This window comes from Macaca mulatta, chromosome 6 (assembly GCF_049350105.2).
Source record: "Macaca mulatta isolate MMU2019108-1 chromosome 6, T2T-MMU8v2.0, whole genome shotgun sequence".
NCBI classification, from domain to species: Eukaryota; Metazoa; Chordata; class Mammalia; order Primates; family Cercopithecidae; genus Macaca; species Macaca mulatta.
The window spans coordinates 65,025,801-65,051,057 of NC_133411.1; the positions used below are offsets into that span (position 1 = coordinate 65,025,801).

At 41.2% G+C, this 25,257-nt stretch overlaps 1 protein-coding gene across 18 annotated transcripts in view; it reads left to right on the forward strand.

The window, feature by feature from the left end:
* GPBP1 (GC-rich promoter binding protein 1) overlaps positions 1 to 25,257 on the forward strand; it is an 86,973-nt gene that overhangs the window by 15,180 nt on the left and 46,536 nt on the right. For 12 of the 18 annotated variants that reach the window (XM_078004751.1, XM_078004755.1, XM_015140088.3 and 9 more), the window contains exon 3: positions 21,662 to 21,781. The exons of the other annotated variants lie outside the window; for them this stretch is intronic. In XM_078004751.1, the coding sequence (XP_077860877.1) occupies positions 21,719 to 21,781 (63 nt within the window). In that variant the 5' untranslated portion in view covers positions 21,662 to 21,718. The remainder of the gene's footprint in view (positions 1 to 21,661; positions 21,782 to 25,257) is intronic. 18 annotated transcript variants of the gene reach the window in all.

Below are 25,257 nucleotides of genomic sequence, written 5' to 3' on the forward strand. Positions count from 1 at the left end.
ATCCAGAGTGGTTAATTCAGCTACTACTGTCTAGTACTTGACCTTGGGAACTTTAAAATGGACTTCTCATCTATATGAACACTTATTTTTCTTGTTTTGAAAAGAAGGTAACACCAGCCTTCTGGGGATGGGATGAGGACTAAATGAGATGAAATCTAAAGAAACTGCTGGCCAGGCACGGTGTCTCATGGCCTGTAATCCCAGCACTTTGGGAGGTTAAAGCGGGTGGATCACCTAAGGTCAGGAGTTCAAGACCAGCCTGGCCAACATGGTGAAACCCTGTCTCGACTAAAAATACAAAAATTAGCTGGGCTTGGTGACGGGTGCCTGTAATCCCAGATACTCAGGAGGCTGAGGCAGGAGAATTGCTTGAACTGGGGGGCTGAGGTTGCAGTGAGCTGAGATCGAGCCATTGTGCTCTAGCCTGGGTGACAAGGGTGAAACTCCGCCTCAAAAAGAAACAGCCTGGGCTGAGTGCCATGGCTCACTCTGTAATCCAGCATTTTGGGAGGTCGAGGTAGGAGATCACTTGAGTTCAGGAATTTGAGACCAGCTTGGGCAACATGGTGAAACCCCATCTCCACAAAAAAATAGAAAAACTACCTGGGCATGGTGGCTTGCACCTGTAGTTCCACCTATTTGGGGGACTGAGGTGGGAAGATCGCTTGAGCCCAGGAGGTAGATGTTGCAGTAAGCCAAGATCATGCCACTGCACTCAAGCCTGGGCAATAGAGTGAGACCCTGTCTCAAAAAATATATATATATGGAAAGTATTCTTTGTTAGTGCTATCTGGTTCATAGGTTGGGCTCATTTAAAAAATTAATTTGTTGGAACTTGTTTCCTGTGCTTGGGATGATTGGTCTTCAGCCTAACTCAGTTTCAGGAAAAAAAAAAAAATGGATTAAGAGTTTAAGGATTTTTTTTAAAAAAAGTTTATTCAGGAAACAGTAAAATTGAGTCAGACTAAAAAAGATTTAAAATTGTTTTGAATTTATGCACACAAATTACGAAAGGTGTGTACCACAAGAGGTTTAGAGGAAAGTCACCCCTTTAATCCTGTTTCTCAGCAGTTCCCCTCTGGGGAAACCGCTGTTAGTTTCTTATGTATTTTAGAGATGTGTATAAAACCACATTCTTTTGCTTTCTAATACAAGGAGTAGCATCATGTCTACCCTGCTGTGCAGTCTTTTTTTACTTAATGAACTTAGAACATTATTGCATGTTAATATGTGTAAAGTTACCTCATTCTTTTTATTGGCTGCATGGTAGTATAACTAGACCTCTATTAATGTACATTAGGCTGTTTCTTGTTTTTGTTTCTTTTTTGCTATTATGAGTAGCACTAGTGAATAGTTCTCGTAAATATAAGGCAAATTCCTGTAAGTGAATTTCTGAGTGTAATTTGGGATAATGCCTAGTTGTTCTCCATATAGGTGTACCAATGTAAATTTCTAGTGTTAATGAGGTGTATCAGACTTTTTTCTTGGGCATTTTTGCCTTGTGTAAAAAAAATATATATTTCTGCTTATGGATACATAATAGTTACACTTATTTAAGGAGCTCATGATATTTTGGTACATACAGTGTGTAATGATCAAATCAGGGTAGTGGGAATATCACTTCAAGCATTTGTAATTTTTTGTCTTAGGAACATTCCAACTCCATTTTAGTTACTTTGAAATATATAATTATTGTTAACTGTGGTTGTGGTTGCGCTATTGTGCTACCAAATACTGGATTTTACTCCTCCTGTTTTTGTACCCACTAACTATCCGCTCTTTATCTCCCCAACCTTCCCACTCCCCAGCCTCTAGTAACCATCATTCTCCTTTATCTCTGTGAGTTCATTTTAACCTCCCACACAAGAGAATGTGGCAGTATTTATTTTTCTGTTATTTCATTTAACATACTGTCCTCCGGTTCCATCCTTGTTGCAAACGACGGGATTTTGTTCTTTTTTTATGGCTGAATAATATTCCATAGCCATGTACATACCATGTTTTCTGTATCCATTCATCCATTGATTGACAGTAAGGTTGATTCCGTATCTTGGCTGTTGTGAATATTACTGCAGTAAACATACGAATACAGATATCTTTTCCATATACTGATTTCCTTTCTTTTGGATACATCCCCAGCAGTGGGCTTGCTGAATCATATGGTAGTTCTGGTTTTAGGTTTTTGAGGATGGGGTTTTTTTTTTTTTTTTTTTTTTTTTTTTGCAATGAGAATAAAAATTTTCCATGTATAAGATTAGTTTCTTTGAACTTTGTTTATATCCTTTGCTGATTTTTCTGTTGAGTTCTTTTTTCTTTTTGAGACAGAGTTTATTGCCCAGGCTAGAGTGCAGTGGCACAATCATAGCTCACTGCAGCTTTGACCTCCCGGGCCCAAGTGATCCTCCCATGTCAGCCTCTTAAGTAGCTGGGACTACAGGCACATGCCACCATGCCTGTATATTTTGTGGAGATGGGGTCTTCCTGTGTTGCCCAGGCTGGTCTCCAACTGGGGCGTAAATGGTCTTTCTGCCTTGACTTCCCAAAGTGTACCACGTCTGACCTAGAAATTTTATTCTTAACATTTTGTTTAATTATTTACTTTCTAATTCTAGGAAGTTGATTAGCCTGAAACATGCAAATTATAAAGCCTATTTTGTTGTAGTTACCGAAGTTACAGTTTTGAAACTGAATTCTGTACCATAATGTAGATGAAAAAACATTGGAGTAAGATGTATTTGCTTGTATTTGAAGCTCATTAGGAGCTAGCTGTGATGACTTAGGGACAACCTTTTTAAGCCCAAAGGTTTTTTATTTGTGAAATGAATATTAAAATAAGTTTTTTGGTTGGGTGCAGTGGCTCATGAGGACCTGTAATCCCAACACTTGGGGAGGCCGAGGCGGGCGAATCACCTGAGGTCAGGAGTTTGTGACCCTCCTGGCCAATGTGGTGAAACCTTGTCTCTACTAAAAATACAAAAATTAGCTGGGTATGGTGGCGTGCACCTGTAGTCCCAGCTACTTGGGAAGCTGAGGCAGAAGAGTCTCTTGAACCGGAGAGGTGGAGGTTGTAGTGAGCTGAGATTGCGCCAGTGCACTCCAGCCTGGGTGACAGAGCGAAACTCTATCTCAAAAAAAAAAAAAAAAATTTTTTTTTTTTTTTTGCAGTGGTTGAGATATGTAAAAGTCAGTATGATATCTGCACATAGTCTCTCAGTATTTCCTTTTCCTTCTATATGATGGTTACTTTTTGTCAGCGTTTTCTATCTCTGCCTAGTTACTTTCAGTTTTTAAAGTCAAGATTTATTTTTTTATTTTCTTAATATTTTGTAGAGCCAAGGACTAGATTCTATTTGCCCAGGCTGGTCTGGAACTCCTGGCCTCAAGTGATCCTCCCATCTTGAGTTCCCCAAAAGTGTTGAGATTACAGGTGTAAGCCACCATGTGTGGCCTCAGAGTCAAGACTTCTTTTGACTGTTTTTTACTGATGTGGAGTTTCAACACAAAGTAACCAGATATGAAATTAATTTGTTATCAAATTAATAGTAGAGAAATTTAGTCTGGTGGATTTCACATTTGGTAATTTCAGGATAAGCATTACCTTAGTGCACCTTTGTTTTCCACCTATTTTGTGTTGTATAGCATCAGATGCTATAAATGGCAAATAACCACTGAACAAATTTGCTTTCATGGTGCTAGAACAACTAGGATTTAAATGCAATTGTCATAATCTTTTTATTTATTTATTTTTATTTTTGGAGACAAGGTCTCGCTCTGTTGCCCAGGCTGGAGTGGTACAGTGGAACAATCAGGGCTCACTGCAACCTCGACTTGCTGGGCTCAAGCCATTGTCCTGCCTCAGCACCCCCCCCCCCCCAAGTAGCCGGTACCACAGGCATGTGCCACCAAGCCTGGCTAATTGTTTTGAATTTTATTTTATTATTTTATATATTTTTTTGAGACGGAATCTTGCTGTGTTGCCCATGCTGGAGTGCAGTGGCATGACATTGGCTCACTGCAACCTCTGCCTCCTGGGTTCATCCAGTTCTCCTGCCTCAGCTTCCCAAGTAGCTGGGATTACAGGTGTGCGCCACCACACCTGGCTAATTTTTTTTATTTTTAGTGGAGATGGGATTTCACCACGTTGGCTAGGCTAGTCTCAAACTCCTGGCCTCAAGTGATTCACCTGCCTCAGCCTCCCACAGTGCTGGGATATAGGCGTGAACCACCACGTCTGGCCTGTTTTGAATTTTAGTAGAGATGGGGTTTCTCTATGTTGCCCGGGCTGATCTTACATTCCTGACCTCAAGTGATCCTCCTGCCTGGCCATCACGCCTAGCCCGTTTTTTTTTTTAAGTAATTTATATAGTAGTTTACAGTTTACAAGACTTTCTTACATATTCTCCTCCTCCATTTGAGGAGAAGAGTTGTTATAGAATCTTTATTTCCATGCTCAGAGCAGGAACTCTCCTGAAGCAGTCCCTAGGCTTCCCAGAATTGTAAAAGAAAATCTTTTGCTTCTTTTTTTTTTTTTTGACAGAGTCTTGCTCTGTCGCTCATGCTGGAGTGCAGTGGCACGACCTCAGCTCACTGCAACCTCCACCTCCTGGTTTAAGCAATTCTCCTGCCTCAGCCTCCCAAGTAACTGGGATTACAGTCGCCCACCACCATGCCCAGCTAAGTTTTTGTATTTTTAGTAGAGATGGGGTTGCCATGTTGGCCAGGCTGGTCTAGAACTCCTGACCTCAGGTGATCCACCCATGTCAGCCTCTCAAAGTCCTGGGATTACAGGCGTGAGCCATCACACCCGGCCTGCTTCAGTTTTTTTTGCTTTAAAAATTTTTTTGCTTAATGTCTCATTTTTTTCTTCATTTGCAGGCAGGTATTGTTTTCCTTCTAGAAGTTGTTGTTTGTCCTTGGTTCTGAAAAATTCATTTATCTTGCTAGTTATTTCTTAAATTCTTTGTTTCCTTTTTGTTGATAGTTTTTTTTAATGATCTCTTTCACTTGCTACTTTGCTTAAAATGTTTGATGATTATTAGTTCATATTTAAGAATGAGGCAATAAAAAGTTGTTTGAGAGTTAATGTGTATGTTAGCAGTGCTTATTGAACAGCTGTCAATGTTGTAGGACCCTGAAAAGCCAAATATCTTTTGGTGCCAGAACCCATATTAGCTCCTTATTTGTGTTTGAGAGAATCTACCTTTCCTTTTTGTTTCGGTGTCATCGTTATGTTATTGTGTTTGCTTATATTCATGTAGACAATTGTGCATTCAGGTTTTTCAGCTACTTCTTTTCAGTCCCATTTCCCGCTCTGCCCTCCTTTGTATCTGCAGTTTTGTAATCCTAAATCATTTCAGCATTCTGGGGAGCAGATCAGCTTCCCACTGTATTCTACCTTCCACATGTCTTCTAGGCCTTGGCTTTCATTGTCTTGTTTCATCAGTTATTATGCTTGCATTTATGTCATTCCAAAAATTTCATGAAGTGGCTCATGGCCTTTTCATTATCACAGTTTTATTCCTTTATTGTTCTTTAACTCCTTTGTTCTTTTTTGCCTTTTAAATAGGATCTTTGAAGTCATGATGCCATCATGAATTTGAAATCCTGTTGTATTTGTAATGGGTACTAATGAACAGAATAAACAAGTTCAGTATCTTGTGTAAATTGAGTATTTTTATATTTCTGTTATGGTAGTGATTATCATAGTTTCTTAGTTTTCTATTGTTCTTTATAAATATTTAAGGCCGGGCGCGGTGGCTCAAGCCTGTAATCCCAGCACTTTGGGAGGCCGAGACGGGCGGATCACGAGGTCAGGAGATCGAGACCATCCTGGCGAACACGGTGAAACCCCGTCTCTACTAAAAAATACAAAAAAACTAGCCGGGCGAGGTGGCGGGCGCCTGTAGTCCCAGCTACTCCGGAGGCTGAGGCAGGAGAATGGCGTAAACCCGGGAGGCGGAGCTTGCAGTGAGCTGAGATCCGGCCACTGCACTCCAGCCTGGGCGACAGAGCCAGACTCCATCTCAAAAAAATAAATAAATAAATAAATAAATAAATAAATATTTATTAGGCCGGCCGTGGTCATGCCTGTATTCTCAGCACTTTGGGAGGCTGAGACAGGCAGTTTGCTTGAGGTCAGGAGTTCGAGACCAGCTGGCCAACATGGTACAACCTTTGTCTCTATTAAAGATACAAATATTAACCAGGTATGGTGGCACATACCTGTAATCCAGCTACTCGAGAGGCTGAGGCAGGAGAATTGCTTGAACCTGGGAGGCGGAGGTTGCAGCCTGGGTGAAAGAGTGAGACTATCTCTAAATAAATGTTTATTAGTAATTATTTAACTTTTTGGTACTCCAAATGTCATTTGCTTCACATTTTGTTTTTTTCCAGTTATGAATATATCGTTTGGCTTTGCAGTTGCAATAATTTTATGCTTAAAATTATTTGTTTCTTTAGGTAATAGGCATCTGTTAAACAGGAAAAATCTTACTATATCTCATGATAAAGTGGGATTTAATATGAATTAATCATGATTTGGACTCCAATAAATATTTCTCAAACAAAATCAAAGAGTACATTTACAATGGCAGGGTACGCTTAGTACAGTTCTTTTCTGTGTTCTTTCAGAATACTATATCAATTCCACAATATTTATGTTCTTTTAACATACAAAATACTTGTATGTAATCATACTCCTGTGAAGTAAAACTAGTGATATTCCTGTTTGGTAGATACAACAAAAGTCAGCAGTGTCATAGTATTTAGTTTCTGACTATTTTTTTTATAGTTTTTAACTTTCAGTTTTATATTACTAATATTAGAACTAGGGCTAGACATTGGGATATATGAACATTAGGGATGGGTGGAACCTGATGAGACTGAGGAGGAGTAGCCATAGGAATACAGGGGAAACCAGTAATGTGGTGTATTGGGTTAGCCCTGGAAAGGAAGGTGGCTGAAGGAGATAAGAATTGAAAGGTGACTCTTCCCCTTCCTTTTACACGTTGCTACGAGATTTATTTTCTGAAAGCATACTTCCAGACGTGTAATTGTCACTTTAAAACTTGCTTTTAATACTTCCCTTACCTGCTGAATTAAGTGCCGATTTCTCATACTGCTGTGTGCTGTTCAAGACCTCCTACTGTCCCCATACTACTTGAATTTAGGTGTACCTGGAATATATTAAGTGGTGTTTGGTCGACTAGACCTGGTGGTTCCAGATGTATTTGTAACAATTTTTTTTTTTTCTTTCTTTTGGAACTCTTGACTTCAAGTGATCTACCCACCGCAAAGTGCTGAGATTACAGGAGTGAGCCACTGCTCCCAGCCCTTACTTGAAATTCTTAAAGTGACTTTGTTGCCTTGCCTCCCCCTCACCCCACTTCCTTCCCTTTCCTTCCTCTCCTTCCTTTTCTTTCTTTCGTTTTAGAATTATGCTGCTGGCCAAGGCATGGATGCAGGCAGGGAGAAACTGATAAATTCCATGTTCTTTCTATGTTAGTGCTTGAGAAGGTAATTTCATTTTCTACGTAATTAAAACAAAATATAAAGCATTGTAGTGTTTGTGTCTTGAGTAAATAAGTGTTTTTTTTTTTTTTTTTTTTTTTTTAAAGACAGAGTATCATACTGTCTCCCAGACTGGAGTGCAGTGGCACAATCTGTGCTCACTGCCACCTCTGCCTCCTGGGTTCAAGTGATTCTCCTGCCTCAGCCTCCCGAGTAGCTGGGATTACAGGCATGCGCCACCATGACTGGCTAATTTTTTGTATCTTTAGTAGAGACGGGGTTTCACCAAGTTGGCCAGGCTGGCCTTGAACTCCTGACCTTGTGATTCGCCCACCTCGGCCTCCCAAAGTGCTGAGATTACAGGCGTGAGCCAGTGCGCCTGGCCTGAAAACTTTAAATAACAAAACCTACCTTTGTATTTTAAGGTATGGTACATTAGCAGCTCCTTGATAATTATTGATTCTAGTGTATGAAGCCTGTTTTTTGTTTTGTGTTTTTGAGACAGAGTCTCACTCTTGTTGCCCAACTGGAGTGCAGTGGCGTGATCTCGGCTCACTGCAGTCTCCACCCCCTGGGCTCAGGCTATTCTTCTCAACTTCCTGAGTAGCTGGGATTACAGGTGGCCACCACTGTTCTGGCTAAGTTTTGTATTTTTAGTAGAGACGGGGTTTCACCATCTTGGCCAGGCTGGTCTCGAACTCCTGATCTCGGGTAATATTCCCTCCTTGGCTTCCCAAAGTGCTGGGATTACAGGCATGAGCCACTGCGCTTGGCCATGAACCTTATTTTTTTTTTTTTTTTGAGACGGAGTCTAGCTCTGTCGCCCGGGCTGCAGTGCAGCGGCCAGATCTCAGCTCACTGCAAGCTCCGCCTCCCGGGTTTACGCCATTCTCCTGCCTCAGCCTCCTGAGTAGCTGGGACTACAGGTGCCCGCCACCTCGCCCGGCTAGCTTTTTGTATTTTTTAGTAGAGACGGGGTTTCACCGTGTTAGCCAGGATGGTCTCGATCTCCTGACCTCGTGATCCGCCCGTCTCGGCCTCCCAAAGTGCTGGGATTACAGGCTTGAGCCTCCGCGCCCGGCCGAACCTTATTTTTTAAAAAGTTAAATTCTGTATCATATGAGGTAATTGTCAGGTATTTCTCTCTTTTTTTGAGTCAGGGCCTTGTTCTGTTGCTCAGGCTCGCGATCCTTCTGCCTCAGCCCCCTGAGAAACTGGGACTACAAGTGTGTGCTACCATGTGCAGCTAATTTTTTCCCAGTAAAGATAGACTTTAATTGATGCATTGCTGCCCATGCCACGTGGGAGATGGAGTTATTACTCAAATCGATCTCCTAATTTAAAAAACTTTTTAGTAGAGATGATGTTTCACTGTGTCACCCAGGCTGGTCTTGAACTCCTAAGTGCTGGGATTACAGGCGTGAGCCACTGCATCTGGCCAGATAGTTCTTTTTGATAATACTGTAGTCATGTAGCCTTGTTTTTGTTCATGTTGGACTAAGCCATCTCTAGGATTTTACATAGTTCAGCAGTGTTTTTAAATATAAATTGCTTAAGAAACACCTAGGGTAGCCGACACCTAAGGTAGCCGCTTGCTGTAAGGTTATTTTACTTGACAGTAAACATTCTTTTTTATATTAAAACACATGGATATTGTAGTGCAATGCAGACCTTTCATTAACTTGTTAAACAGGTCTTGAAGACAGGTTATTTGGTTACTTTCTAAAAAATGTCTTAGGAGAATGGGTTTGTTAACATTCAATAATTGCTGTGGGAAAGTTAGCGATACCGTAGTGAAAGAGTGGGCTTTTGAGGCAGGGGGACCTGGGTTCACATTGCTTGGCTTCTGTCATTTATTGGCTCTTGTAGCCTAGGGGCAAATTACTTAAATCTTTTATAATTCTGCCTTTTTTTTCATGTAAGATAATCTGGCCTTTTTTTTTTTTTTTTTTTTTTTTTGAGATGGAGTGTCGGTTGCTTAGACTAGGGTGTAGTGGAGCGATCATTGCTCACTGTAGCCTTGACTTCCCAGGCTCAGGTGATCTTGCCACCTCAGCCTCCCTAGTAGCTGGGACTACTGGTGCATGCCGCTACACTTGGCTAGTTTTTGTAGAGGCGAGGTTTCACCATGTTGACCAGGCTGATCTCAAACTTCTGGGCCTAAGCAGTCGGTCTGCCTTGGCCTCCCAAAGGGCGTGAACCACTGGGCCTGGCTCCAGCGTTGTTTTTGTTTTTGTTTTTTGAGTTGGAATTTCACTCTTGTCACCAGGCTGGAGTGCAAATGGCCTGATCTTGGCTCACTGCAACCTTCACCTCCCAGGTTGAAGTGATTCACCTGCCTCAGTGTCCTGAGTATAGCTGGGATTATAGGCGCATGCCACCACACTTGGCTAATTTTTATATTTTTAGTAGAGATGGGGTTTCACCATGTTGGCCAGGCTGGTCTCGAACTCCTGACCTGCAGTGATCAGCCTCCTCGGCCTCCCAAAGTGCTGAGATTGCAGGCGTGAGCCACCATGCCCAGCAGCATATTTTTTTTAAAAAAGCTTAGGCCGGGCGCGGTGGCTCAAGCCTGTAATCCCAGCACTTTGGGAGGCCGAGGCGGGCGGATCACAAGGTCAGGAGATCGAGACCACAGTGAAACCCCGTCTCTACTAAAAATACAAAAAATTAGCCGGGCGCGGTGGCGGGCGCCTGTAGTCCTAGCTACTCAGGAGGCTGAGGCAGGAGAATGGCGTGAACCCAGGAGGCGGAGCTTGCAGTGAGCCGAGGTCGCGCCACTGCACTCCAGCCTGGGCAACAGCGTGAGACTCCGTCTCAAAAAAAAAAAAAAAAAAAGCTTATCTATCATTTGAACACTCGAAGTGATGACACTTTTTGGTAAATATTTCAGAGAAAAAATTGCTTGTGTCTACACTTCTAAGAGGATTTTGAGGCAGCAGCCTTGTATTACAGTTATTTGTTAATGCTATTAGATTGTAAGCTGTTAGAGGCAGGACTGCCCTCTCTTATGCCTCATATCTTCCAATGCTTAGGCCATATTGCTCATATTATTAATAGCTGTTCAATAAATGAGTTGATTTAAATTAAATTTTATCCCAATGAGTTCATACTGTTTGCAATATATTTATAAATTAAAACTTGCCAATCTTTAAAACAAAAAAGGATTCCATAGGCTGTTAGAATAAATTTCAGTGATTACTCAGTTGGTTTCAGTTTGTGAGGAAAGAGAAGCTCAGTAAGTAGAAATTTGTTTACCTTATGGAGAGTAAAGCTTATTTTCTTGTGGTAGTGAAGTTTATATAAAAGTTCTTTGTAAGTTTTCAAGTTCAGTTATATTTTGTGTGTTGCGTCTTTAATACGTCTCAAAAATTGAGAATTAAAAGCATCTTGTTTCCAGAATATAATGCTTTTTTCACCTTATTTGTTTTTAGGAGGCTGAACGCACCATATTTATGTATATGTATGTACTTAAATACATGTATAGCAATTTTCATATGGAATAATTTAACAAATATAATTTTTATAACTTCCTGTTTTGATTTTTATGATAAAAATGCAAGTAAAGCATAGAAAGGGTCTGGCGCTGTGGCTCCCACCTGTACTCCTCGTACTTTGGGAGGCTGAGGCGGGCAGATCACTTGAGGGCAGAAGTTCGAGACCAGCCTGGGCAACATGGCAAAACCCTGTCTTTACTAAAAATACCAAAAAAAAAAAAAAAAAATTATCCAGGCCCACGTGGTGGTACACACCTGTAATCCCAGCTACTTGGGAGGCTGAGACATGAGAACTGCTTGAACCCAAGAGGGGGATGTTGCAGTGACCCAAGATTGTACCACTGTACTCCAGCCTAGGTGACAGAGCAAGATTCTGTCTCAACAACAACAAAAAAGAAAAAGCATTGAAAGGTGCTGACAGCTTAAGAGGTAAACTGAAGAGGATGGAGTCTAACAAATTTCAGATAAGAGGAACATTAAAATGGAAGTTTTCAAATGTTGGAACTTTCTAATCCAGATTTCTTAAAAATTTATGAATGCAGTTTCATGTTTCAGATCATCTGATCTGATCTGTAAACAGATAGCTTGATAACAGATAAGACATTGGATACTTCTTTCGGGACCAAACATCTAAAAAATAGGGAAGCGGCAATTTTTGCTACCTGTAGAGGCCATGTTCCTTAGGTGTTTTCTTCTTTGAGTAGTAGGGCATTTACCATCCTTATCTGATGACCCGTAACTCTTAGTATTTATTTAAAAGAGTTCTGTGCAATGCTTAAGTACCACTGAATGAGAATCAACAAGGGAAGTCTGTAGATGACTGTGCTTGCAGTAGATGTCTACTAAATATTAATAAAGTTTCGTTATGTTAAAACCAAAGCAAACAGTTCAGTGGAATAAAAATGTCATAGTTTTTTAAAGTTAAAACCATGACTCAAAAATAGAATAAATATGTTTTACACCTTTTTTTTTTTGGTCAGTCTGGCTCTGTTGCCCAGGCTGAAGTACAGTGGTTGAATCTTGAATCTTGGCTCACTGCAACTTCCACTTCCCAGGCCCAAACCATCCTCCCGCCTCAGCCTCCTGAGTAGCTGGGACAACAGGCCTGCACCACCACACCTGGCTAATTTTTGTATTTTTTTGGTAGAGATTGGATTTTGCCACGTTGACCAGGCTGGTCTCACACTCCTGAGCTCAGGCGATCCCCCGACCTGGGCCTCCCAAAGTGCTGGGATTGTAGGCATGAGCCACTTTGCCTGACTTGATTGGTTTTTAAAAATTATTTTCCTTGAATTTAAACCTGACACTTTTGAAAATTTGGGGGCAGTTTTATTAGTATGTCTCTCAGGTTTGGCTTTTCTTATGTTTAGATTCAGGTTATTTGGTCTAGAATATTACAGAAGTAAGTGGCGCTTGTTCAGGCACACAATATCAGTTCATTCTGTCACTGATGTTGATGTGTCAATTAAGGGCACATTTGCCAGGCTATTTCACTGCAAAGCTGCAGTTAATTTTTTGGGGGGATGAGGTACTTAGAAATTATAGAAAAGCCTGTTTCTTAAATTTACATTCGTTTATTTGTATTTATCTGGACTTACGATTTTTTAATTTATTCAAGAGATTATAATATAGTACTCTACTTATTTTTATTAAAGTAAAAATAACATCACATAAAGTTAATCATTTAAAGTATACAATTCATTGGCATTTAGTACATTCATAGTGTTTTCAAACCTCCACCTCTGTCAAGTTCTGGAATGTTTTCATCAACCCGAAAGAGAACTGTCTCTAAGCAGTCACCCCCATTCCACTCTCCCAACAGTCTCTGGTAACACTAATCTGCTTTTTGCCTCTATGAATTTACCTGTTATGGATACTTCTTACAACTTGAGGCATACAACGTGATCTTTTGTGTCTGGCTTCTCTTTGTTTTTGATGTTTATACTCAGCATGTATTAGTAATTCATTCCTTTTTATCGTTACGATTTCATTGTATATGCCACATTTTGTTCATTTTCTATTGATGGACGTTTGGGGTGTTTCTTCCTTTTGGCTACTGTGAGTAGTGCTGTTTTGAACACTGGTGTACAAGAATTTGAGCACCCTTTTTCAGTTCTTCTGTATATATACCTAGTAATGGTATTGCTGAGTCATGTGGTAATCGTGTGTTTGACTTTTTAAGGAATTGCCAAACTTTTATAGTTGTTGAACCCTTTTACCTTCACGCCAACAATATACAGGGGTTCTAGTTTTTCCATGTCTTTGGTAACATTTATTTTCTGTTTTTTTCTTTTTTTGAGTATAGCCATTCTAGTGGGAGCAAAGTAGTATTTCATTGTGGTTTTGGTTTGCATTTCCCTAATGATATTCAGTATATTTTATGTGCTTATTGGTCATTTGTTTATCTTGGGAAAATATTCAAGTACTTTGCCCATTTTTATTTTGTTATTTATTTTATTTATTTATTTTTGAGACAGGATCTTGTTCTGCTCCCCAGGTTATAGTGCACTGGCACTATCAAGGCTCACTGTAGTCCTCACCTCCTGGTCACAGGCAGTCCTCCAACCTCAGCCTCTTGAGTGGCTGGGAATACAGGTGTGCCCCACCACACCTGGCTAAGTTTTAAAAAATTTTTTGTAGAGATGAGGACTCTGTTGCCCAGGTTAGTCTGAAACTCCTGGGTCAAGTGATCCTCTTGCCTTGGCCTCCCAAAGTGCTGGGATTACAGGCACAAGCCACTGCATTTGGTCCTTTGTACATTTTAAAATTGAGTTGTCTTTTTGTTGTTGAGTTGGAAGAATTCTTTATATATTCTGGATACTAGACCTTATTAGATATGAGGTGCATATATTTTCTTCTATTCTGTCAGTTGTCTTTTTACTTTATAGATAATATTATTTGCACGTGTTTTAAATGTTCATGAAGTTTTTTTTTTTTTTTTTTTTTTTTTTAATACTCTTGGTTTTGGTGTCATATTTAAGAATTCATTGCTAAATCCAAGGTCAAGAAGCTATATCTCCCTGTTCTAAGAGTTTTATAGTTTTTGCTTTTATATTTAGGTATTTGATTTATTTTGAGTTTATTTTATTTATTTTTGAGACAGAGTCTTGCTCTGTTACCCAGGCTGGAGTGTAGTGGTGCGATTCCAGCTCATTGCAACCTCCGCCTCCTGGGTTCAAGCTATTGTCCTGCCTCAGCCTCCCAAGGAGCTGGGATTACAGGCACCTACCACCGTGTCATGTTGGATTTTGCCGTGTTGGCCAGGCTGGTCTTGAACTCCTGACCTCAAGCGATCCACTTGCTTTGGCCTCCCAAAGTGCTGAGATTACAGATGTGAGCTACTGCACCCAGCTGAGTTTATTTTTGTATGTGGTTTGGGTAGGGGGGGTCCAGTGGCTATTTAGTTGTCCCAGTCTGTTTTTTGAAAAGACAGTTCCGTATTGAATGATCTTAGCAGTGTTGTTGAAAATAACTTGGGTATAGATGTGTGGGCTTATTTTTGGTTTATATGTCTGTTCTTAGGCCGTAGTACACTGCTTTGATCACTATGGCCGAGGTGGGAGGATTGTTTGATTCCAGGAGTTGGATACCAACCTGGGCAACATAGTGAGACCCCATCTCTATGAAAAATATTTTTAAAATTAGTTGGGTGTGTTGGGGCATGCCTATATTCCGAGCCACTTGGGAGGCTGAGGTGGTAGGGTTGTTTGCACCCAGGCGGTGGAGGCTGCATTGAGTCATGGTAGTGCCACTGTACTCCAGCCTGGGTGATAGAGTGAGACTTCGTCTCAAAAAATAATCAATCAAAATGGGCAAAGGACTTGAATATTTTTCCTAAGAAGATCTACAAATGGCCAGCTCACTATTACTTTGCAGTAAGTTTCGAAATAGGGAAGTGTGAGTTCTGTAACTTTATTCTTTTTTTTTTTTTTTTTTTTTTTGAGACGGAGTCTCGCTCTCTCGCCCAGGCTGGAGTGCAGTGGCCAGATCTCAGCTCACTGCAAGCTCCGCCTCCCGGGTTCACGCCATTCTCCTGCCTCAGCCTCCCGAGTAGCTGGGACTATAGGCGCCCGCCACCTCGCCCGGCTAGTTTTTTGTATTTTTTAGTAGAGACGGGGTTTCACCGTGTTAGCCAGGATGGTCTCGATCTCCTGACCTCGTGATCCGCCCGTCTCGGCCTCCCAAAGTGCTGGGATTACAGGCGTGAGCCACCGCGCCCGGCACTTTATTCTTTTTCTGCATTGTTTTTGGATGTTTAGGGCCCCTTGCACTTCCAAAGGAAATTGAGAATGGTCTTTTCTATTTCTGCACGAAAGAGTGTGTTGGACTTTTTCTTTTTTGAAATAGTGAAACTTATGGAAAAGTTCTCTTATCCCCCTTGCAGGGCGTGTGATGGGGGTGTGGCTTGCTTCTTTGGCACCCCGCTGCTCAAATCTATGCAGAGCATGCAGACAGGGCAGGCTGTGGGACTCCGACCCCACTACAGCACCTGGGGTGAATGTTTACAGTTCCTGAAGCCTCAGTGGGCATGTGTTACAGGGTGCCCTTTCAGTCTAGCCATCCGTAGGCGGCTTGTATTAGCTCAGTTAGATGCCCTGCTTTATCGCAAGGACAGAGGGCTTTCTTGCCTTGCTGTATGGGAAGAATCGAATCACACTTGGGCTTGGAGAATGAGTGCAAGGTTTTATTGAGTGGAAGTTTTCAGCAGATGGATGGGAAGCCAGGAGGGAGATGGAGTGGGAGGGTGGTTTTCCCCTGGAGTCCTGCAGCTCAGCGACCTGGGCTCTCCTCTGACTGCACCTGCCAAACTCAGCGAAACTTCGAGCCCTTCTACTGGTCGATGGCCTGCCAGCCCGCTCTCTGTCAGTGTGGTCTTCCACCGGCATGTGGTCTTCCACTGACGTGTGGTCTTCCACTGGCATGCTCCCCTCGACGTCCAGCTGTTTGTGTGTTCTTTTGCTGATATGTCTCTCTTAATGACGTCCAGCCACTTGTATGTCTGCCTACTAGTCTCGGAGGGTTTTATAGGCACACGTTGGGGGTGTGACTGGCAGAGTGGTCTTGGGAAATGCAGCATTTGGGCAGGAAAACAGAAATGCCGTGGGCACAGACCCGGGGATGGAGCCCTAGCAAGGGACCATGCCCTTCCCTTTCCAGCACTTGTCTGCCCACTTCCATATCAATGTGGTCTTACTCTTTCTCAGGGGGGTGAAGCCCTAGCCAGGGATCTCATGGAGGTGGAGCCCTAGCCAGGGATCATGCCCTTTTCTTCCCAGCACTTCCTTTCCTCCTTCCGTATCAATAGGGTCTCACTTTGTCGCTCAGGCTAGAGTGCAGTGGTGTGATCTTGGCTCACTGCATCCTCTGCTTCCGGGCTCAAGCGATCCTTCCGCCTCATTGTCCGAAGTAGCTGGGACCACAGGTACGAGCCACCATGCCTGGCTAATTTTTTTATTTTTGGTAGAGACGAGGTTTGCCATGTTGCCCAGGCTGGTTCTGAGCCACTGAGCTCAAGCAGTCTCCTCCCCTCGTCCTCCCAAAGTGCTGGGATTATAGGCGTGAACCACTGTGCCTGGCTGAGTGTTGGAATTTTAATAGAGATTGCGTTGAATCTGTAGATGATGATTGGGTAGTATTGCTGTCTTAACAATGTTAAGTTTCCCATTCCTCAGGGCTGTCTGTCTTGTCTTTTTCTTTTTCTTTTTTTTTTTTGAGACGCAGAGTCTCGCTCTGTCTCCCAGGCTGGAGTGCAATGGCGTGATCTCGGCTCACTGCAACCGCCGCCTCCTGGGTTCTAGCGATTCTCCTACCTCAGCCTTCCAAGTAGCTGGGATTACAGGCGCCTGCGTCCACACCCAGCTAATTTTTTTGTTTGTTTGTTTTTTTTAGTAGAGATGGGGTTTCACCATGTTGGTCAGCCTTGTCTCAAACTCCTGATCTCACGTGACCCACCTGCCTCAGCCTCCCAAAGTGCTGGGATTACAGGCTTGAGCCACTGTGCCCGGCCAGGAATGTCTTTCTGTTTAGGTCTTTTAACATTTCTTTCAGCATTGTCTTAATAGTTTTTGGTGTACAAGTGTTACATTTTCTTCATTATGTTTATTATAGGTATTTTATGCTTTTGGATTTTACTGCAAATTGAGTTTTCTTAATTTCTTTTTTGGATTGTTAATAGTGTATATACACACAGCTGTTTTTGTGTGTTGGTCTTGTATCTTGCAGGTTTTCTGAATTTAATTAGCTCTAATACATATTTTTTGGACTCTTTAGAATTTGTATAAGATCATGTAATGTGTGAATAGGAATAATTTTACTTCTTCCTTCCAATTTGGATGCTTTTAAAAAAATTTGCACTGTCTCACTATGTTCCCCAGGCTGCAGTGTAGTGCTTTTCACAGGTGCCGTTATAGCACTCTACAGCCTCGAACTGCGGGGCTCTAGCACTTCTCCTGTCCCAGGCTCCCACGTATCTGGGACTAAAGGTGCTTTGCACTGTGCTGGCTCAGGATGGCTTTCATTTCTCTTCTTGCCTAGTTACTATGGTTAGAACATCTGCTACAGTGTTGAATAGAGCTTGTGAAAGCAGGGCATTCTTGTCTTGTTCCTGATCTTAAGGGGAAAGCTTTCAGTCTTTCACAGTTGAGGATGCTTTGCTGTGGGTTTTTTTTTAATAGATGCTGTTTATCAGGTTGAGCAAGTTTCCTTCTTGTTTCCAGTTTGTCGAGTATTTTTATAATTAAAGGGTGCTAGATTTTGTCAAATGCTTTTTCTGCATCAATTAAGATGATCATTTGGTATTTTTCTTTCATGTTATTAGTGTGGTGTATTTTTGATTGATTTTTGTATGTTGAGTCACTCTTGCATTCCTGGGAAAATACTACTTTGTACGGTGTTTGATCCTTTTTATATGCTGCTAGATTTGGTTTACTGGTATTTTGTTGAGGATTTTTACTCTACTCTGGTTGTAGTTAGAATTCCTTAGCTATTGGTTGATTTTGGGTGTTTTTGATGGTCTTTGTGATTTTAAAGCTTAAAGTTTTCTGAAATCATTTTAAAGACTAAGTTTGTTATTCTGACGGAATCAATTTGAGTAAGTTTTTCTTTGAAAACAGCACAAATTTGGTAGGGTCAGAAATAAAACATAACAAAAAAGAGAAAAAGTTTCATCTATTTGTGTATTTTTTGCCAAAGTGTATTATTTTTCAGTCTGAAGAATAATCTTTTTTAAAAAATTAAAGTCAGGCATGTGCACTTAAAGATGTACACTTAGGTTTTATTTTTTTCAGAACCAGCTTTCTCCTGGGGAAATTTGTATTCTACATGGATGTCGTGAATAAATTGTAAATTTGGTGACAGAGAAAAAAAAATTAGGGTTTTCATACTAGCAGTGTTTGTGTATCTTTTTTTTTTTTTTTTTTTTTTTTTTTTTTTTTTTTGAGACGGAGTCTTGCTCTGTAGCCCCGCTCTGTAGCCCAGGCTGGAGTGCAGTGGCGCAATCTCGGTTCACTGCAAGCTCCGCCTCCCAGGTTCACTCCATTCTCCTGCCTCGGCCGCTGGAGTAGCTGGGACTACGGGCGCTCACCACCACGCCCGGCTAATTTTTTTGTATTTTTAGTAGAGATGGGGTTTCACCATGTTAGCCAGGATGGTCTTGATCTCCTGACCTCATGATCTGCCCGTCTCGGCCTCCCAAAGTGCTGGTATTACAGGCGGGATCTACCGTGCCAGACCTGTTTGTGTATCTTAAACTCTTTATGTCCACGTGGGACCTTCACATATAACAGAATCCAGTAGATTTCTTAAAAAATAGTTTTTTCTTAAGCCAGTCAAATTTACCAGTGGGGGGCCAGTGGAAGATTTCTAATGAGTTGTGGAATGCTGACTCCTGGATTGTTAGTAGGACTGTTGATTTGCCTTTTTTGTGGGGGAGGGTAGTTGTCTTCTGTATGTACTTGGTGGTTGTGTATGTGTAAAGGAAATAATACATAAACATTTTAGTTGGTCTATTTCTAAAGTTGTTTGTATTAGTTTACTACGGCTGCCATTAGTTTACTAGGGCATACTGCAGACTGGGTGGCTTAAACAACAGAAAATTATTTTCTCAGTTTTGGGAGTTCTAAGTTCAGGATAGAGGCATCAGCAGAGGGTTGATTGCTTCTGAGACCTCTCTCCTTGGTTTGCAAATGACTGTCTGCTTGCTGCCTCTTCACATGGTCCTTTTATCTGTGCATGTGTCCAAATTTCTTAAAAGGGCACAGTCTTGTAGGAATAGAACCCACTCTAATTGCCTCATTTGCAGTTAGTCACTTCTTTAAAGACCTTATCTTCAAATATTGCTACATTTAAGGTATTGGGGGCTATGACTTCAACATACGTCTTATTGGTTGGGGGGACACAGTTCAACCCATAACATACACAGGGAAAGGAAGATGAGACAAAATCAGATGGCACAATGCAGTTAAGATGAGTGGTGTGGAACTTGTGAAACTTTAATTAACCTTTATATACTTGTGTAACTGCCATAACAATACTGCTTTTTTTTTTTTTTTTAAAGCTTTTTTCAGAACATGAGTTAACTTCTATTTTTTAAGATAGGATCTTCTCTGTCACCTGGGCTGAAGTACAGTGGCATGATCATAGCTCACTGCAGCCTCAAACTTCTGGTCTCAAGCAATCCTCTTCCCTCAGGCTCCCTAGTAGCTGAAACTACAGGCATAGACCACCACACTCAGCTATTTTTAAAATTTTTTTGTAGGCGTGAGCCCTGCCAGTTTTTGGTTCAGTTCTCTGAAGTTTCTTACGAATTTTTATTTGGTACAAGCTTTTCATTCCCACTGAGTTACTGAAACTACAATTTTAAGAGTTTTCAACAGAGTTGTTGGAAAAGTGTGTATCACAAAGCACCATTTAGCATTTAACTTCATGTTAAAAGAAAAAATCTTTTATAAATTTTAAAACACGTTAGTTTTCATTGTTATTCCCCAAGACTTTGAAATTTAATGCAAATAGAAATAAATAGGATTCTGAATACCTGGATTTTTGTGATGTGCACTATATTTTGGTTAGACAGTCTCAAAACCTGTATTTTGTTTCATGAGTGTTTTATTGGAATTCCTCTTAAGGTTTTCAAGTTGTATCAGAGTTTTTCTCCCTCAGCCAATATGAGCATTTAAACATTTTCACTTACATTGTCAGTTTTAACTAGTTGTATTTGCTTTTTATATCTGGTTACTCTTAACCTTTCTTTTCTTTTCTTTTTTGAGACAGTTTTGCTTTTGTTGCACAGGCTGGAGTGCAGTGACTGTCTCGGCTCACTGCAATCTCTATCTCCCGGGCCAGGTTCAAGCAATTCTCTTGCCTCAGCCTCCTGAGCAGCTGGGATTACAGGCGCATGCCACCACACCTGGCTAATTTTTTTTTTGTATTTTTGGTAGAGACAGGTTTCTCTATGCTGGCCAGGCTGGTCTTGAACTCCTGACCTCAAGTGATCCACCTGCCCACCTCAGCACCACAAAGTGGTGGGATTATAGACGTGAGCCACTGTGCCAGGCCCATTCCCTGGTTTAAAAACAGTCCAGATGTATCATCAATTTAGTTGTAAAGATTTGAGTATATGTCTTTTTTATTATTATTTTGAGAGGGAGCCTTGCTCTGTTGCCCAGGCTGGAGTGCAGTGGCGTGATCTCAGCTCACTGCAACCTCTGCCTCCCAGGTTCAAGTGATTTTTCCGCCTCAGCCTCTCAAGTAGCTAGGATTACAGGCACCCGCCATCATGCCCAGCTAATTTTTTATTTTAGTAGAGATGGGGTTTCACCATGTTGTCTAGGCTGGTTCCGAACTCCTGACTTCAGGTGATCTCCCACCTTGGCTTCCCAGAGTGCTGGGATGACAGGCATGAGCCACTGCGCCTGGCCTGTCTTCCTTCTAAAACATAACCACCATACCATTATCACATCTAAAGTGATTATTCGTTAGTGCCATTTAATAATATCCAGCTTGTGTTCAAAGTTTTGATTGTTTCATAATTTTCTTTCTTTTTTTTTAAGGTTGATTTGTTCACATAAAGGATTCTTAGTTCATCTGCCCATTAAAAGCCACTGTTTGTTGTAGAAACCAGCTCATTTAACCTTTAAATTATCCCATGATCTGGATTTGACTTATTACTTCCCCCAGATGTCCTTTAACTTGTTCTCCATCTTGAATGTCCTGCTAATTGGTAGTTAAATCAGATTTCTAATTTTATTTTAGGTGGGCACAAGACTGTGTCATAGATGGTACTCCGTATTTCATTTTGGGTTATGTCAGGAAACACTTGATGTCTAGTTATCTATTTGATTTTTTTTAAAAAGCTATACTGAGGTATACTTTATGAAAAAATCAGTTTTAAGTTTATAATTTGAGGTTTGACAAATGTGTACTGTAGTAATAACCACCGTAATCAAGATAATACTCAGTTACCCAGAAAATTCCCTCTTGTTTCTTGCAGTCATCCCCCTTCCAAGTTGATCTATTTTCTATCACCATAGTTTTGTCTTTTCTGGATTTTCATTATAAATAGAATCCTATAGTAGTAAGTAGTAAGATCATTGTAATATAAAGGCGATAAATTTTGGCCAGGAGCTGCAGGTCTAATTCCTTCCATTTTTATATGACAGGGACTTGCCATGAGGTGTTGAAGCCTTGTTTCACTGAGTTGGAGAGACTGGACCTAAATGGCGCAGCATGACTTTGCTCCAGCCTGGCTTAATTTCCCTACTCCACCATCATCAACAAAGGTATTCTTTCTGCATCTCTCTTTCTGTCTGCTTCTCTTGCATTCGTTTTTTACACAAATGTAATTAAGTCATGGAGAAGTAATAATATCTTTGCAGAGAAGTACATTTGTGGCCGGGCATGGTGGCTCACCCCTTGTAATCTCAGCACTTTGGGAGGCCGAGGTGGGTGGATCACCTGAGGTCGGGAGTTCGAGACCAGCCTGACCAACATGGAGAAACCCTGTCTCTACTGAAAATACAAAATTAGCTAGGCGTGGTAGTGCATGCCTGTAATCCCATTTACTCAAGAGACTGTGGCAGGAGAATTGCTTGAACCCAGGAGGTGGAGGTTGTGGTGAGCCAAGATCGCACCATTGCATTCCAGCCTGGGCAACAAGAGCAAAACTGTCTCAAAACTAAACAAAAACAAAAACCCAAAACATTTATATTACCATCTAAGTTATCTAATTTGTTGGCTGTATTAATTTTTTTTTTTTTTTTTTTTTGAGACGGAGCGTTGCTCTGTCACCCAGGCTGGATTGCAGTGGCATGATCTTGGCTTATTGTAGCCTACGCTTCCTGGGTTCAAGCGATTCTTCTGCCTCAGCCTCCTGAGTATTTGGGATTACAAGGGTGGGTCACTATGCCTGACTAATTTCTATATTTTTATTAATAGTAGAGGTGAGGTTTTTGCCATGTTCGCTAGGATGGTCTCTAATGCCTGACGTCAAGTGGTCTGCCTGCCTCGGTCTCCCAAATTGCTGGGATTACAGGCATGCGCCACCATGCCCTGCCTGTTCTATTAGTTAACAAGTCAGTTTTTATTATACCATCAGCACACTAAGCCATTTATTTCAAAGTTGTCTTTTGTAGTAATCAGTTTCAAAAATTTTAATTCTTACTAGTCAGATATGTTGAACAGAGCATCTTTTTCTATACTGTTTTTTACTGTTACATAGGTTGACTTGTTCATAATGATACCCACCAGACATGGTGTACTTCAGTTTGCAAAGTGCTTTTCTGAACATTATGTAATTTGTTCATAATTCCATGAATGTGGTGATTTAGAATTATTCTTAGTCCCTGCTGTACTCATTTTAAATATTGATCTCCTTTTTCTATGAGGGAAAGTAAAATCATTGAGGTGCAGAGAAAAGCGTTTGTGCACAGTCACTTTGGGATGAGGACGATTTATCTGAGTTCTCTGTCTTTCCCCATCTTTCTGTAAAACTGTTTGTCTCATTTGGTATCAAACCCATCTGTCAGGCTCCATTAATTCCCAGCTAATTGCTCTATTGTTTTCATTAATGCCTGTGGGGGCCTACATTATGATCCATGCTCTGATCCAATTTAGTTATGGCAGGTGTAGTTTTGAGGCCCAGCCTCCTGAGGTTGGTTCTGACCGTAGTAGGGCTCTCCTTAACGTATCTCTTTCTCAGATTCATTCAGAACTAACTGGCCTGTGATTCAGCTTATTGCTCTTCATGGAGAGGAGCTACCAGCCTCTTATTACTACCAGTATCTCCATTGTTTCTGAGAGGGCTGTTAGTGTTGAATAAAGTTAGTTCCTTTGAGAGATTGCTTCTTACCCTTGGCAAAATCTTTGAGTCATTACTCCTCATGCTAGGTGGAGCAATAGCCTGAATCTTCTCCATTTGTTTTTCCAGAGTGAAACTACTGCCCTGTTAGATAGCTGGAGCAAGAGCAATTAGGGCTCAGTTTTCTTGGGCTGATGAACCTGGGTTAGAGCCTTCATTCTGTGAGTGGGGGTTGGGTGGAATAAAGGAGCCTCAGATTTCTTGACTGGAGTTATCAGGAATTTAACTTCTTCAATTCGAGTTGGAGCGGGTGAGAAATGTTGGCAGTCTGCCTCTCCCAGTAAGGTGTACCCCTTGTTTAGGAGATGAGACGGGGGAAGAAACCTGTCTTCTCTTGATTATAGCTGCCCAGATTGGATGCAGGAGGGGTAGTTGGTTGCAGCTCAAGTGCTGCGGACTCTTAAATAATTGAGTTTTAGTTTGAACAAGTATAACTGGGAAAAACAATTAAAAAACAAAACACTGTGGCTGGGTGTGGTGGCTCACACCTGTAATCCCAGCACTTTGGGAGGCACAGGCGGGCAGATCACTTGAGGTCAAGAATTCAAGACCAGCCTAGCTAACATGGCCAAACCCCGTCTCTACTAAAAATACAAAAATTAGCCAGGTGGGGTGGCATGAGGTTGCAGGGAGCTGAGATCGCGCCACTGCAGTCCAGCCTGGGTGAAGGAGCGAGACTCTGTCTTAAAAACAAAACAAAACAAAACACTAAAAGTGTGAAAATTATTCTAAGGGCACATAGCAAATGAAGAAACATTTATTCAAGAAAATCTGAAAACTTTGTGTTTCTGTACTATTCTTCTGATAACCTGCTTTTTCCTTATAAACATTTTTTGAAAGCCTTTTCGTATATCTGGAACCCTTTTTTTCCCCCACATAAATACGACTTTCGAATGGCTCATGACTAAAATTTCAGGAATAATGTGAACTTTGCAATATCATTATACATTAGGACTCACTAAGGAATGTTCATTTAACTTATATAAATAAAAATAGAATAGTTTTTTACAGATACATTTACAGACATTCAAGGAGATTGCAAATTATTAAAATTGTCTGTTTTTAAGATGTGCTAAGAATAAATTTTTGAAGCAGATGCTAGAAATGGGCTTTTTTGATAGATTATGTAAAAAAAAGATAGTGATTTAATAGTCTGCAAAGTGGAAAATAGCGGCATATTCTGACAAAAAGTCATAATACAATTTTTTTGGTCAAGTTATTTTGTTAGGGGAGCTTTTTGATGGGCCTTTCTTCCAGCACGATCTAGTGTGTAGACATAAAACAACTACGGCCCGGGTGCAGTGGCTCACGCCTACAATCCCAGCACTTTGGGAGGCTGAGGCAGGTGGATCACCTGAGGTCAGGAGTTTGAGAGCAATCTGACCAACATGGAGAAACCCCGTCTTTACTAAAAATACAAAATTAGCAGGGTTTGGTGTTGCATGCCTTAATCCAGGCTGAGAATCGCTTGAACTGGGAGACGGAGGTTGTGCCGTTGCACTCCAGCCTGGGCAAGAACAGTGAAATGCTGTCTCAAAACACACACACACACACACACACACACACACACAAAACTGTAAGTGGTCAAAGATCCACCTGTAACTGTCTAAATACTTGCCTCTAAATAATGAGACAATGCAAATGCAAAGAGCTGGTATAATTAAGAATATAACCATTTTCAGAAAAAGCACGTTGATTCTCTTGGGCCAGACGTGGTGGCTCACACCTGTAATCCCAGCACTATGGGGGCGCTGAGGCTGGAGAATCTCTTGAGGCCAGGAGTTTGAGAGCAGCCTGGGCAACATGGTGAAACCCTGCCTCTCTACAAAAGTAAATAAATAAATGAAAATTTTCACACAGATTTAAGAGTTTATTTAAAAATACCTTTCTCATGAATAC